Genomic DNA, 15000 nt, shown 5'->3' with positions numbered 1-15000 from the left:
CAAAAAACATACAGCATGGATTTAGTTAAAAAATTAATAATTGCCCATACGTTGATTACTTTTTTTGTAAATGCATTTAGTTTTCCACGTTGATTCAACATCGTCACACATTTTTTTTTCGGGGGGGGGGGTTGAAATGACTTGGAAACAACATTGATTCAACCAGTTTCTGGCCAATCGGTCTCTTGTCCTGTGCGACAGCCCCAATCCCACTGATCCTAGTCCAGGAGGCCATATGAGGATCAGAGACTAGTCTGTATTACAATAACCTGAACCAAACACACACACACACACATACGCTGGCAGGCGTATAAAGGTACATTTTCAACCTCTCCTTGACACAGTCTGTAGTTCCCACTTAAAATGACCACCATCATTCCTGTTCCCTAGAACTCTTAAGGATTCATGCCACACTGACTACCAGGCTGTAGGACTCACTTCTGTAATCAGGAAGTGCTTTGAGAGGCTGGTTATGGCAACACATTATCTCTAACCATCCCAGACCTACTCCAATTTACATACCACCCCAACAGATCCATAGACGACGCAATCTCAATTGCACTCCACACTGCCCTCATCCACCTAGATAAGAGGAATACCTATATGAAAATGCTGTTCATTGACTACAGCTCAGCGTTCAACACCATAGTGCCCTCCAAGCTCATCAATAAGCTCAGGACCCGGGGACTGAACATCTCCCTCTGCAACTGGATCCTGGACTTTCTGACGGGCCGACCCCCGAGTGGGTGAGGGTAGGCAACATCACCCCAACACGGGGGCCCCACAGGGTTGTGTGCTTAGTCCCCTCCTGTACTCCCTGTTCACCCATGATTGCGTGACGACTCCAACACCATCATTAAGTTTGCTGACGACACAACGGTGGTAGGCCTGATCACGGACGGCGATGAGTTAGCCTACAGGGAGGAGGTCAGAGACCTGGTAGTGTGGTGCCAGGACAACTTGATGCCTAGTCACCATAACCCTATACATACAAGTGAGCTCCAACAGTTTTGGGACAGTGACACATTTTTTTCTTCTTGTTTTGACTCTGAGCTCCAGCACTTTGGATTTGAAATGATACTATGGGGTTAAAGTGCAGACTGTCTGCTTTAATTTTAGGGTAATTTCATCTATATCGGGTGAACCGTTTAGAAATGATAGCACTTTTTTACGACCCCTCTATGGAAAGATGAGACTCTCACGAACACGTTGGTTGTTTTGTTCTAGGTTTCTGCATGGCACTTTGTGACATCGGCTGATGTAATATAAATATAAAATACATTTGATTGATTGATGCTTGAGTTTCTTACTGTGGAATGCAGTGTTTGGTTTTTCACCAGACATAACGGGTCTCATCTCATCCAAACAGTTGACTCAAGTTTAGACGAAAAAAAAGCTCCTGCGTGATCATCAAGACTCCTGGAAGAATGTTCATTGGACAGATGATGCAGAAGTATAACTTTTTTAGAAGTTATACTTTTCTTACTCATCAAATATACTTCCAAATATTATTTCATTTTTCTGAGACCTGTATTTGTGACCCACCAGATCTTTTCAGTCTTGTCTTTTCTATCATCTGAAATGGTGTTTTTACATTGGAAAGATATATAGACTCAAGAGCTTCAAAATGGGGAAGTAATGCTGCTTTTTAAAAAAAAGTTAATACACTTATAATCCCATTTAGGAGAAAAAGGTTGTGAAAACACATTTAGAAAAGGGAATCACCAAAATATGAATCTCACCACGGTGCACCACCAGGCAAACCATTCACAGTATTATTGTTGTATAATAAAGACACAGTTACAATGCTGTTCTTTGTTTTACGCTCGTTTAGCAAAACCCTCTGAAGCCTTAGACACACACACATCACTTAAATAATTCACCTTGTAACACATGTGACTGTGGCCATGTGGTAAAGCAGTGAGGTAGTGCTTAAAACAAACAACAACAACCAAACAATAAACAATCACATGTGACTGTGGCCATGTGGTAAAGCAGTGAGGTAGTGCTTAAAACAAACAACAACAACCAAACAATAAACAATCACATGTGACTGTGGCCATGTGGTAAAGCAGTGAGGTAGTGCTTAAAACAAACAACAACAACCAAACAATAAACAATCACATGTGACTGTGGCCATGTGGTAAAGCACTGAGGTAGTGCTTAAAACAAACAACAACAACCAAACAATAAACAATCACATGTGACTGTGGCCATGTGGTAAAGCAGTGAGGTAGTGCTTAAAAAAAAACAACAACCAAACAATAAACAATCACATGTGACTGTGGCCATGTGGTAAAGCACTGAGGTAGTGCTTAAAACAAACAACAACAACCAAACAATAAACAATCACATGTGACTGTGGCCATGTGGTAAAGCACTGAGGTAGTGCTTAAAACAAACAACAACAACCAAACAATAAACAATCACATGTGACTGTGGCCATGTGGTAAAGCAAGTGCTTAAAAAAAACAACCAAACAATAAACAACCAAACAATAAACAACCAAACAATAAACAAACAAACAATAAACAACCAAACAATAAACAAACAAACAATAAACAAACAAACAAACAAACAACAATAAAATACTTTATTGACTTCAAAATGCTAATGATCGTAGCCTACAATTAGGAAACACTTAAAACACATGAATGTAAAAACGCTAAAAACATCTAGGCCTATATCGTCAGATCCTTTGAGTAACTTTGGTTCAGGTTATGATATGAACAAATTAATCTAGCCTGAGAGCATATTTCTGTCCCTTTGGACCAGGACATGTAACGGCCATGACATGTTTCTCATTGCTAAAATGATCTTCTGAAAAATATGTTTGCTGGGTTGTGTCTAGTCCCGGGGGATGTTTTCACCTCTCTGGGAGGAAGGACGTCAACATCGCACAGCAGCTGAAACCTGGTTCCATATGAGTGAAAGCTCCTTGGCCACAACAACACCAGACCATTACAGCTGTAAATGAGGAAAACAGACTAAAATAGACAAGACATTAAAACATCACATACCAACAATAACATTCATTGGCCTCAAAGTTCAACCAATAAGCTCAAAGTACAAAGACAAAATACCCAGAAGTGTTGCTTGTCCTCGATCATCTCCTTGTACTGGTGGCGGAGAGCAGGTTTATGTTGAAAGTCAAATTCCAGGATAATAGGTTAAAACATTAATTCATGTCATATAGCTTGTTATTGCCAGTTGAATGCTAGAGCTGTACTTAACCTGCTTTCAGCCCAACAATGGCAATGCAGACAAGATAATTAGCTAGATTTGGCACACATTTAGCTTCATGATTACCAGCTGGCTGAATGTAAATGGTATTCATCTAGCTAGCCAGCTAGTTGAATAATCCAATAGCTAGCTAGCTAGTTGAATAATCCAATAGCTAGCCAGCTAGTTGAATAATCCAATAGCTAGCCAGCTAGTTGAATAATCCAATAGCTAGCTAGCTAGTTGAATAATCCAATAGCTAGCCAGCTAGTTGAATAATCCAATAGCTAGCCAGCTAGTTGAATACTCCAATAGCTAGCCAGCTAGTTGAATAATCCAATAGCTAGCCAGCTAGTTGAATAATCCAATAGCTAGCCAGCTAGTTGAATAATCCAATAGCTAGCCAGCTAGTTGAATAATCCAATAGCTAGCCAGCTAGTTGAATAATCCAATAGCTAGCTAGCTAGTTGAATAATCCAATAGCTAGCCAGCTAGTTGAATAATCCAATAGCTAGCCAGCTAGTTGAATAATCCAATAGCTAGCTAGCTAGTTGAATAATCAATAGCTAGCTAGCTAGTTGAATAATCCAATAGCTAGCCAGCTAGTTGAATAATCCAATAGCTAGCCAGCTAGTTGAATAATCCAATAGCTAGCTAGCTAGTTGAATAATCCAATAGCTAGCCAGCTAGTTGAATAATCCAATAGCTAGCCAGCTAGTTGAATAATCCAATAGCTAGCCAGCTAGTTGAATAATCCAATAGCTAGCCAGCTAGTTGAATAATCCAATAGCTAGCTAGCTAGTTGAATAATCCAATAGCTAGCCAGCTAGTTGAATAATCCAATAGCTAGCCAGCTAGTTGAATAATCCAATAGCTAGCCAGCTAGTTGAATAATCCAATAGCTAGCTAGCTAGTTGAATAATCCAATAGCTAGCTAGCTAGTTGAATAATCCAATAGCTAGCCAGCTAGTTGAATAATCCAATAGCTAGCTAGCTAGTTGAATAATCCAATAGCTAGCCAGCTAGTTGAATAATCCAATAGCTAGCCAGCTAGTTGAATAATCCAATAGCTAGCCAGCTAGTTGAATAATCCAATAGCTAGCTAGCTAGTTGAATAATCCAATAGCTAGCCAGCTAGTTGAATAATCCAATAGCTAGCCAGCTAGTTGAATAATCCAATAGCTAGCCAGCTAGTTGAATAATCCAATAGCTAGCCAGCTAGTTGAATAATCCAATAGCTAGCTAGCTAGTTGAATAATCCAATAGCTAGCCAGCTAGTTGAATAATCCAATAGCTAGCCAGCTAGTTGAATAATCCAATAGCTAGCCAGCTAGTTGAATAATCCAATAGCTAGCTAGCTAGTTGAATAATCCAATAGCTAGCCAGCTAGTTGAATAATCCAATAGCTAGCCAGCTAGTTGAATAATCCAATAGCTAGCTAGCTAGTTGAATAATCCAATAGCTAGCCAGCTAGTTGAATAATCCAATAGCTAGCCAGCTAGTTGAATAATCCAATAGCTAGCTAGCTAGTTGAATAATCCAATAGCTAGCTAGCTAGTTGAATAATCCAATAGCTAGCCAGCTAGTTGAATAATCCAATAGCTAGCCAGCTAGTTGAATAATCCAATAGCTAGCTAGCTAGTTGAATAATCCAATAGCTAGCCAGCTAGTTGAATAATCCAATAGCTAGCCAGCTAGTTGAATACTCCAATAGCTAGCTAGCTAAATACTCCAATAGCTAGCTAGCTAGTTGAATAATCCAATAGCTAGCTAGCTAGTTAGCTATCATTTCACTCTTAGCACCTGTCCCTATAACATAAAATGGGGTTTGATTTAGCATTCGCAACACAGTGACTATTCTCACTAGCTAGCTAGTTAAAACATGAAAAAGATAATCATCTCATGCATGATTTAGCACAGTGGTTTCCAACCTTTTTCGGGTTAATGCACCATAATCTGCCCAGAGTACTGCTGAATTATTGTGCATTTTACCAGTAACCCTATGTATTGTTTTATTTGTACCTTTATTTAACTAGGCAAGTGAGTTAAGAACAAATTCTTATTTTCAATGACGGCCTAGGGGGCAGAAAGACAGAATTTTTTGTTCAGGGGCAGAAAGACAGATTTTTACCTTGTCAGCTCAGGGATTTGAACCTGCAACCTTTCGGCTGCTAGTCCAACACTAACCACTCGGCTACGCTGTGGTCCTAGTACCCCCTGGTTGGGAAACACTGGTTTAGCACATCAGCAATCAACATTAAACAGCAGAATGCAACTGGCCAGCTCAACGAGCTGTCTTGACGTCGCTTCGTCCCGCAACGAACCATCTGTAAACAATAGCTCTTTGCGTAATGAAGCTATAACTGTCTAGCTATATAGCTCTTTGCGTAATGAAGCTATAACTGTCTAGCTATATAGCTCTTTGCGTAATGAAGCTATAACTGTCTAGCTATATAGCTGAGATATAGATGGTATTTTAACTGTAGGCTCTTACCAGTGTATGGGTTATGATGATTCACAGACGGCAGACTGAAACACTTCCAAAATAAATCTTCACACTGGTCTTCAACCACTCCAAACTGCTATTAGCCACTGAAAACAGCTTTAGTTGATACCAGCAGCTGTATTCAGGAAAACACTGGTAGTGAAAGCTGTAGCTCCACTTTGCATGTAGTCAATGATGAAATGATAAGTAAATGATAAGTAAATGATAAGTAAATGATAAGTAAATCCAATGGGTGGTTCATATATCCACGGTAGCAGAGAGCAGCATGTGTCATTATCTCAACCAATCATGGGCTAGGCAAGATTCAGTATTTTATCCATGTCTAAACAGTTCAGTGATTTCAGATTTGATGTATATATATTTACAGATGACATACAAGTTTGTTATTAAGGCACATGAAAGTTCACATGTTCCAGAATGTTCCAGAAGACGTTTCTGCCTAAAAACACACGTTTTGATGATTTTGTATATTTTTACGTTCAAATTTATTTTATTTTTTTATTTTTATTTATGCGTTATTTTACCAGGTAAGTTGACTGAGAACACATTCTCATTTACAGCAACGACCTGGAGAATAGTTACAGGGGAGAGGAAGGGGGATGAATGAGCCAATTGTAAATGCCTCTCCTATGAAGTAGAGATGTGTGTTCAGTGTGGACAGATTTCTGTAATGGGCACATTTGAATATCAAATAAATATAACTATATAAGACTACCTCGAGTAATATTAAAAGTTGGTATTTTCAAATAAACTACAAAATACAACTATTTTCTGCCCAGGTCTGTTAAATACAATAAGTGAATTTGTCACGATATTTTTGGTCCCCTAAAATGGGGGGACTATGTAGAAAACGGGCTGTAATTTCTAAACGGTTCACAACATGGATGAAAATACCCTCAAAATAAAGATGACAGTCTGCACGTTAGTTATTGTATCATTTCAAATCCAAAGTGCTGGAGCACAGAGCCAAAACAACAACAGATGTGTCAGTGTCCCAATACTGTTGGAGCTCACTGTATCTGCCTCTATCACTCCAGTATCCCTGTACATTGTTAATATGGTACTGACCCTGTATATAGTCACCTTACCCCTCTACATATCTACCTATATCACTCCAGTATCCCTGTACATTGTTAATATGGTACAGGAACTGACCCTGTATATAGTCACCTTACCCCTCTACATATCTACCTATATCACTCCAGTATCCCTGTACATTGTTAATATGGTACAGGAACTGACCCTGTATATAGTCACCTTACACCTCTACCTCCATCACTCCAGTATCCCTGTACATTGTTAATATGGTACAGGAACTGACCCTGTATATAGTCACCTTACCCCTCTACCTCCATCACTCCAGTATCCCTGTACATTGTTAATATGGTACAGGAACTGACCCTGTATATAGTCACCTTACCCCTCTACACCTCTACCTCCATCACTCCAGTATCCCTGTACATTGTTAATATGGTACAGGAACTGACCCTGTATATAGTCACCTTACACCTCTACCTCCATCACTCCAGTATCCCTGTACATTGTTAATATGGTACAGGAACTGACCCTGTATATAGTCACCTTACACCTCTACCTCCATCACTCCAGTATCCCTGTACATTGTTAATATGGTACAGGAACTGACCCTGTATATAGTCACCTTACCCCTCTACACCTCTACCTCCATCACTCCAGTATCCCTGTACATTGTTAATATGGTACAGGAACTGACCCTGTATATAGTCACCTTACACCTCTACCTCCATCACTCCAGTATCCCTGTACATTGTTAATATGGTACAGGAACTGACCCTGTATATAGTCACCTTACACCTCTACCTCCATCACTCCAGTATCCCTGTACATTGTTAATATGGTACAGGAACTGACCCTGTATATAGTCACCTTACCCCTCTACATATCTACCTCCACCACTCCAGTATCCCTGTACATTGTTAATATGGTACAGGAACTGACCCTGTATATAGTCACCTTACACCTCTACCTCCATCACTCCAGTATCCCTGTACATTGTTAATATGGTACAGGAACTGACCCTGTATATAGTCACCTTACACCTCTACCTCCATCACTCCAGTATCCCTGTACATTGTTAATATGGTACAGGAACTGACCCTGTATATAGTCACCTTACACCTCTACCTCCATCACTCCAGTATCCCTGTACATTGTTAATATGGTACAGGAACTGACCCTGTATATAGTCACCTTACACCTCTTCCTCCATCACTCCAGTATCCCTGTACATTGTTAATATGGTACAGGAACTGACCCTGTATATAGTCACCTTACACCTCTACCTCCATCACTCCAGTATCCCTGTACATTGTTAATATGGTACAGGAACTGACCCTGTATATAGTCACCTTACACCTCTACCTCCATCACTCCAGTATCCCTGTACATTGTTAATATGGTACAGGAACTGACCCTGTATATAGTCACCTTACACCTCTACCTCCATCACTCCAGTATCCCTGTACATTGTTAATATGGTACAGGAACTGACCCTGTATATAGTCACCTTACACCTCTACCTCCATCACTCCAGTATCCCTGTACATTGTTAATATGGTACTGTACTGACCCTGTATAAAGTCACCTTCCCCCTCTACATATCTACCTATATCACTCCAGTATCCCGGTACATTGTTAATATGGTACAGGAACTGACCCTGTATATAGTCACCTTACACCTCTACCTCCATCACTCCAGTATCCCTGTACATTGTTAATATGGTACAGGAACTGACCCTGTATATAGTCACCTTACCCCTCTACATATCTACCTATATCACTCCAGTATCCCTGTACATTGTTAATATGGTACAGGAACTGACCCTGTATATAGTCACCTTACCCCTCTACATATCTACCTATATCACTCCAGTATCCCGGTACATTGTTAATATGGTACAGGAACTGACCCTGTATATAGTCACCTTACACCTCTACCTCCATCACTCCAGTATCCCGGTACATTGTTAATATGGTACAGGAACTGACCCTGTATATAGTCACCTTACACCTCTACCTCCATCACTCCAGTATCCCTGTACATTGTTAATATGGTACAGGAACTGACCCTGTATATAGTCACCTTACACCTCTACCTCCATCACTCCAGTATCCCTGTACATTGTTAATATGGTACAGGAACTGACCCTGTATATAGTCACCTTACACCTCTACCTCCATCACTCCAGTATCCCTGTACATTGTTAATATGGTACAGGAACTGACCCTGTATATAGTCACCTTACACCTCTACCTCCATCACTCCAGTATCCCTGTACATTGTTAATATGGTACTGACCCTGTATATAGTCACCTTACACCTCTACCTCCATCACTCCAGTATCCCTGTACATTGTTAATATGGTACTGGAACTGACCCTGTATATAGTCACCTTACACCTCTACCTCCATCACTCCAGTATCCCTGTACATTGTTAATATGGTACAGGAACTGACCCTGTATATAGTCACCTTACACCTCTACCTCCATCACTCCAGTATCCCTGTACATTGTTAATATGGTACAGGAACTGACCCTGTATACAGCTTCTTTCTCTTTTTTTATTGTGTGTTTTTGTTCTACCTTGTTATTTTTAGGGCAAAAAAGTCATTTCGCTGAACTTGTGCATATATGACATTAAATATTAAGGATCGGACCGTTTTCTTTTTAACTTTTCACCTAAAATCTCACTGCCTGTGGCTCAGTAGCTAAAGCAAGGATATGCATATTCTGGATACCATTTGAAAGGAAACACTATGAAGTTTGTGGAAATTTGAAATTAATGTAGGAGAATATAACACATTCCATCTTGTAAAACATAATACAAACCAAAAAAAACAACATGCGTTTTCTATTTTTTGTGTCGTTCCATCATCTTTGAAATGCCATACATTGAGATAGGATTCTAGGTGTAATTTAGATGTTGTCCACAAGATGGCAGCAGTGTGTGTGCAACAGTACAGACTGATCCAGTGAATAATTCCTTCACGACACAATATTTTGTATCAAGTTTGCCCAAATGTGCCGAATTGGTCAATTGATACATTTTCAAGTACATAACTATAGAGAACATACAACAATGATATGGTAATAAACAACATACATATACACACTCCCAGGATTGTTGGATCATTAGTTTCCCTTCAGATAGTACACAAACCGTCACACATCTAGATGGCTAGTGGGGGGGACAGACAGTGGTGCGATCAAACTGTAGATCCCAGGTCCTACATTTGAATATAAAAAATTGATTTTATCAAACAAAAGTACTACTGCTCTGTTGGTTAAGGGTGTAAAGTTTGATTTGATTACATTTTCAGGCTGTCAAATCAGAGCAAGATTACTGAATGTAAGGTACATTATGTATCAAAACAGTTGCCGTGATAAGTGTTTTGTTGTTGTGCACTATCCTCAGACAATAGCGTGGCTTTTGCTTTAATAGCTACTGTAAATTGGAGAGTGCAGTTAGGTTAACAAGAATGTTGAGCTTTCTGCCCATATCAGACATGTCTATGTCCCGGAATTGGTTGTTGTTTACAACGTCATTCTTGTCACATTATCGCATATTGAGCAACAACTGTGCCAGTTTAGGGACACCGATCCCGTAGAGGTTTTAAAACTTGAAACACACACACCATCACATAGGAGGGAGCCTCATCCTCATCCTCACATACACACCATCACGTAGGGGGAGCCTCAACCTCACATACACACCATCACATAGGGGGAGCCTCATCCTCACATACACACCATCACATAGGGGGAGCCTCATCCTCACATACACACCATCACATAGGGGAGCCTCATCCTCACATACACACCATCACGTACGAGGGAGCCTCAACCTCACATACACACCATCACATAGGGGAGCCTCATCCTCACATACACACCATCACATAGGGGGAGCCTCATCCTCACATACACACCATCACATAGGGGGAGCCTCATCCTCACATACACACCATCACGTACGAGGGAGCCTCAACCTCACATACACACCATCACATAGGGAGAGCCTCACATACACACCATCACATAGCGAGGAGCCTCATCCTCACTAATCTCTATGACAAACACATCATCATATACACACACACTGTTGGATCAGACAAGATACATTTGCACATTCAGCTCAAAATATTAATCACCATATACACACGCATGTAGGGTTAGAGATAGAGATAGGGTTAGGGATAGGATTAGGGTTAGAGATAGGGTTAGGAATAGGGTTAGGGTTAGGGATATGGTTAGGTTTAGGAATAGGGATAGGGTTAAGGTTAGGGATAGGGTTTATTACAAATAAAAAACAGAACTTATTTACATAAGTATTCAGACCCTTTGCTATGAGACTTGACATTGATCTCAGGTGCATCCTGTTTCCATTGATCATCCTTGATATGTTTCTACAACTTGATTAGAGTCCACCTGTGGTAAATTCAGTTGATTGGACATGATTTGGAAAGGCACACATCTGTCTATATAAGGTCCTACAGTTGGCAGAGCATGTCAGAGCAAAAACCAAGCCATGAGGTCAAAGGAACTGTCCGTAGAGCTCAGAGACAGGATTGTGTCGAGGCACAGATCTGGGGAAGGGTACCAAGAACACAGTGGCCTCAATCATCCTTAAATGGAAGAAGTTTAGAACCACCAAGATTCTTCCTAGAGCTGGCAGCCTGGCCAAACTGAGCAATAGGGAGATAAGGGCCTTGGTAAGGGAGGTGACCAAGAGCCCGATGGTCAATCTGACAGAGCTCCAGAGTTCCTCTGTGGAGATGGGAGAATCTTCCAAAAGACAACCATCTCTGCAGCACTCCACCAATCAGGCCTTTATGGTAGAGTGGCCAAACGGAAGCCACTCCTCAGTAAAAGGCACATGACTGCCCCCTTGGAGTTAAAGGACTCTCAAAAAATGAAAAACAAGATTCTCTGGTCTGATGAAACCAAGTGTTACGGATACAGGTGTCCTGTGTGTATTTGTTTTCTCTCCTTCTGCCCTAGTCACAGGTGCCACTCATTAGTCGCCAATCAGTCGCTAATCTGAAGACACACCTGCTCCTTTTCCCTTACCCAATCACATCCCCTTTCCCTTGGTTTAAAAGAAACCCAAAACATCCCCTTGTTACCTGTATATGGAGACGTTCTCTATGATGCCACCATGGCCTTTTTTTCCCTTTACCTCCCTTCTCACCTCATTTGCTCACATTGTATATAGACTTGCCTCTACTTTTTCTATTGTATTATTGACTGTATGTTTGTTTTACTCCATGTGTAACTCTGTGTCATTGTATCTGTCGAACTGCTTCGCTTCATCTTGGCCAGGTCGCAATTGTAAATGAGAACTTGTTCTCAACCTGCCTACCTGGATAAATAAAGGTGAAATAAATCAATTAAAATTATGATGTCGTATTGTTTACCTGTATATGGAGACGTTCTCTATGAGGTCCAGTGTCTCTGTGTCTGTGATGATGATTCCTTTAGGAGAGATGGTCAAGGTCACCTTACGGAACTTCTTAGCACTGGCCCGGGCCTGGGATGACGCAAACACAGACAAGAGGGAATTATAATCTGGCTGTGTCCACAATCACATCCTATTCCATATACTTCACTAAACATTTAGTGCACCACATAGGAGTAGCTACCATAGTAGTGCACTATATTGGGAGTAGCTATCATTTTGATAGTAGTGCACTATATAGGGAGTAGCTATCATTTTGATAGTAGTGCACTATATAGGAGTAGCTATCATTTTGATAGTAGTGCACTATATAGGAGTAGCTAGCATTTTGATAGTAGTGCACTATATAGGGAGTAGCTATCATTTTGATAGTAGTGCACTATATAGGAGTAGCTATCATTTTGATAGTAGTGCACTATATAGGGAGTAGCTAGCATTTTGATAGTAGTGCACTATATAGGAGTAGCTAGCATTTTGATAGTAGTGCACTATATAGGGAGTAGCTAGCATTTTGATAGTAGTGCACTATATAGGGAGTAGCTAGCATTTTGATAGTAGTGCACTATATAGGGAGTAGCTACCATAGTAGTGCACTATATAGGGAGTAGCTAGCATTTTGATAGTAGTGCACTATATAGGGAGTAGCTAGCATTTTGATAGTAGTGCACTATATAGGAGTAGCTAGCATTTTGATAGTAGTGCACTATATAGGGAGTAGCTACCATAGTAGTGCACTATATAGGGAGTAGCTATCATTTTGATAGTAGTGCACTATATAGGGAGTAGCTATCATTTTGATAGTAGTGCACTATATAGGAGTAGCTATCATTTTGATAGTAGTGCACTATATAGGGAGTAGCTATCATTTTGATAGTAGTGCACTATATAGGGAGTAGCTATCATTTTGATAGTAGTGCACTATATAGGGAGTAGCTATCATTTTGATAGTAGTGCACTATATAGGGAGTAGCTATCATTTTGATAGTAGTGCACTATATAGGGAGTAGCTATCATTTTGATAGTAGTGCACTATATAGGGAGTAGCTATCATTTTGATAGTAGTGCACTATAGAGGAGTAGCTATCATTTTGATAGTAGTGCACTATAGAGGGAGTAGCTATCATTTTGATAGTAGTGCACTATAGAGGAGTAGCTATCATTTTGATAGTAGTGCACTATAGAGGGAGTAGCTATCATTTTGATAGTAGTGCACTATAGAGGAGTAGCTATCATTTTGATAGTAGTGCACTATATAGGGAGTAGCTATCATTTTGATAGTAGTGCACTATAGAGGAGTAGCTATCATTTTGATAGTAGTGCACTATAGAGGGAGTAGCTAGCATTTTGATAGTAGTGCACTATAGAGGGAGTAGCTATCATTTTGATAGTAGTGCACTATAGAGGAGTAGCTATCATTTTGATAGTAGTGCACTATATAGGAGTAGCTATCATTTTGATAGTAGTGCACTATATAGGAGTAGCTATCATTTTGATAGTAGTGCACTATAGAGGAGTAGCTAGCATTTTGATAGTAGTGCACTATATAGGGAGTAGCTATCATTTTGATAGTAGTGCACTATATAGGGAGTAGCTATCATTTTGATAGTAGTGCACTATAGAGGAGTAGCTATCATTTTGATAGTAGTGCACTATATAGGGAGTAGCTATCATTTTGATAGTAGTGCACTATAGAGGAGTAGCTATCATTTTGATAGTAGTGCACTATATAGGGAGTAGCTATCATTTTGATAGTAGTGCACTATAGAGGGAGTAGCTATCATTTTGATAGTAGTGCACTATATAGGGAGTAGCTATCATTTTGATAGTAGTGCACTATATAGGAGTAGCTATCATTTTGATAGTAGTGCACTATATAGGAGTAGCTATCATTTTGATAGTAGTGCACTATATAGGGAGTAGCTAGCATTTTGATAGTAGTGCACTATATAGGGAGTAGCTATCATTTTGATAGTAGTGCACTATATAGGGAGTAGCTATCATTTTGATAGTAGTGCACTATATAGGGAGTAGCTAGGAGAGGAGAAAAAGAGGAAGAAAGGAAGAGAGGGAAGAGAGGAGAGGAGGAGAGGAGAGAGGAAGAGAGGACAGAAGGAGAGGAGGAAAGGAAGAGAGGAAGAGAGGAGAGGAGAGAGAGGAAGAGGAGAGGACAGGAGAGGACAGAAGGAGAGGAGGAAAGGAAGAGAGGAAGAGAGGAGAGGAGAGAGAGGAAGAGGAGAGGAGGAGAGGACAGAAGGAGAGGAGGAAAGGAAGAGAGGAAGAGAGGAGAGGAGAGGGGAGAGAGGAAGAGGAGAGGAGGAGAGGACAGAAGGAGAGGAGGAAAGGAAGAGAGGAAGAGAGGAGAGGAGAGAGAGGAAGAGGAGAGGACAGGAGAGGACAGAAGGAGAGGAGGAAAGGAAGAGAGGAAGAGAGGAGAGGAGAGGGGAGAGAGGAAGAGGAGAGGAGGAGAGGACAGGAGAGGACAGAAGAAGGAGAGGAGGAAAGGAAGAGAGGAAGAGAGGAGAGGAAGAGTGGAGGAGAGAAGACAGAGAGGAGAGGAAGAGACGAGAGGAGGACTTGTCAAGGACAATGTGAATGGTGCCATCTCATCTTCCTCTTCTGGTGTGGCCTCTATCCCCTGTAGACACTAACAGTATCATGGAGCTAACAGGCCTCCATCCCCTGTAGACAATAACAGTAGCATGGAGCTAACAGGCCTCCCCCCTGTAGACAATAACAGTAGCATGGAGCTAACAGGCCTCCTCTCTGTAGACAATA

The 15000-nt window shown here is 40.6% G+C and overlaps 1 protein-coding gene across 4 annotated transcripts in view; it reads right to left on the bottom strand.

Moving 5' to 3' along the window:
- Nucleotides 1–15000, bottom strand: part of si:dkey-71h2.2 (low density lipoprotein receptor adapter protein 1) — a 136607-nt gene that overhangs the window by 39309 nt on the left and 82298 nt on the right. For all 4 annotated transcript variants that reach the window (XM_042301101.1, XM_042301102.1, XM_042301103.1 and 1 more), the window contains exon 3: nucleotides 12185–12297. In XM_042301101.1, coding sequence (XP_042157035.1) covers nucleotides 12185–12297 — 113 coding nt within the window. The remainder of the gene's footprint in view (nucleotides 1–12184; nucleotides 12298–15000) is intronic.

The sequence above is a fragment of the Oncorhynchus tshawytscha genome, linkage group LG18 (genome assembly GCF_018296145.1).
Source record: "Oncorhynchus tshawytscha isolate Ot180627B linkage group LG18, Otsh_v2.0, whole genome shotgun sequence".
Lineage (NCBI taxonomy): Eukaryota > Metazoa > Chordata > Actinopteri > Salmoniformes > Salmonidae > Oncorhynchus > Oncorhynchus tshawytscha.
This window is presented reverse-complemented; position numbering and strand designations above follow the sequence as displayed.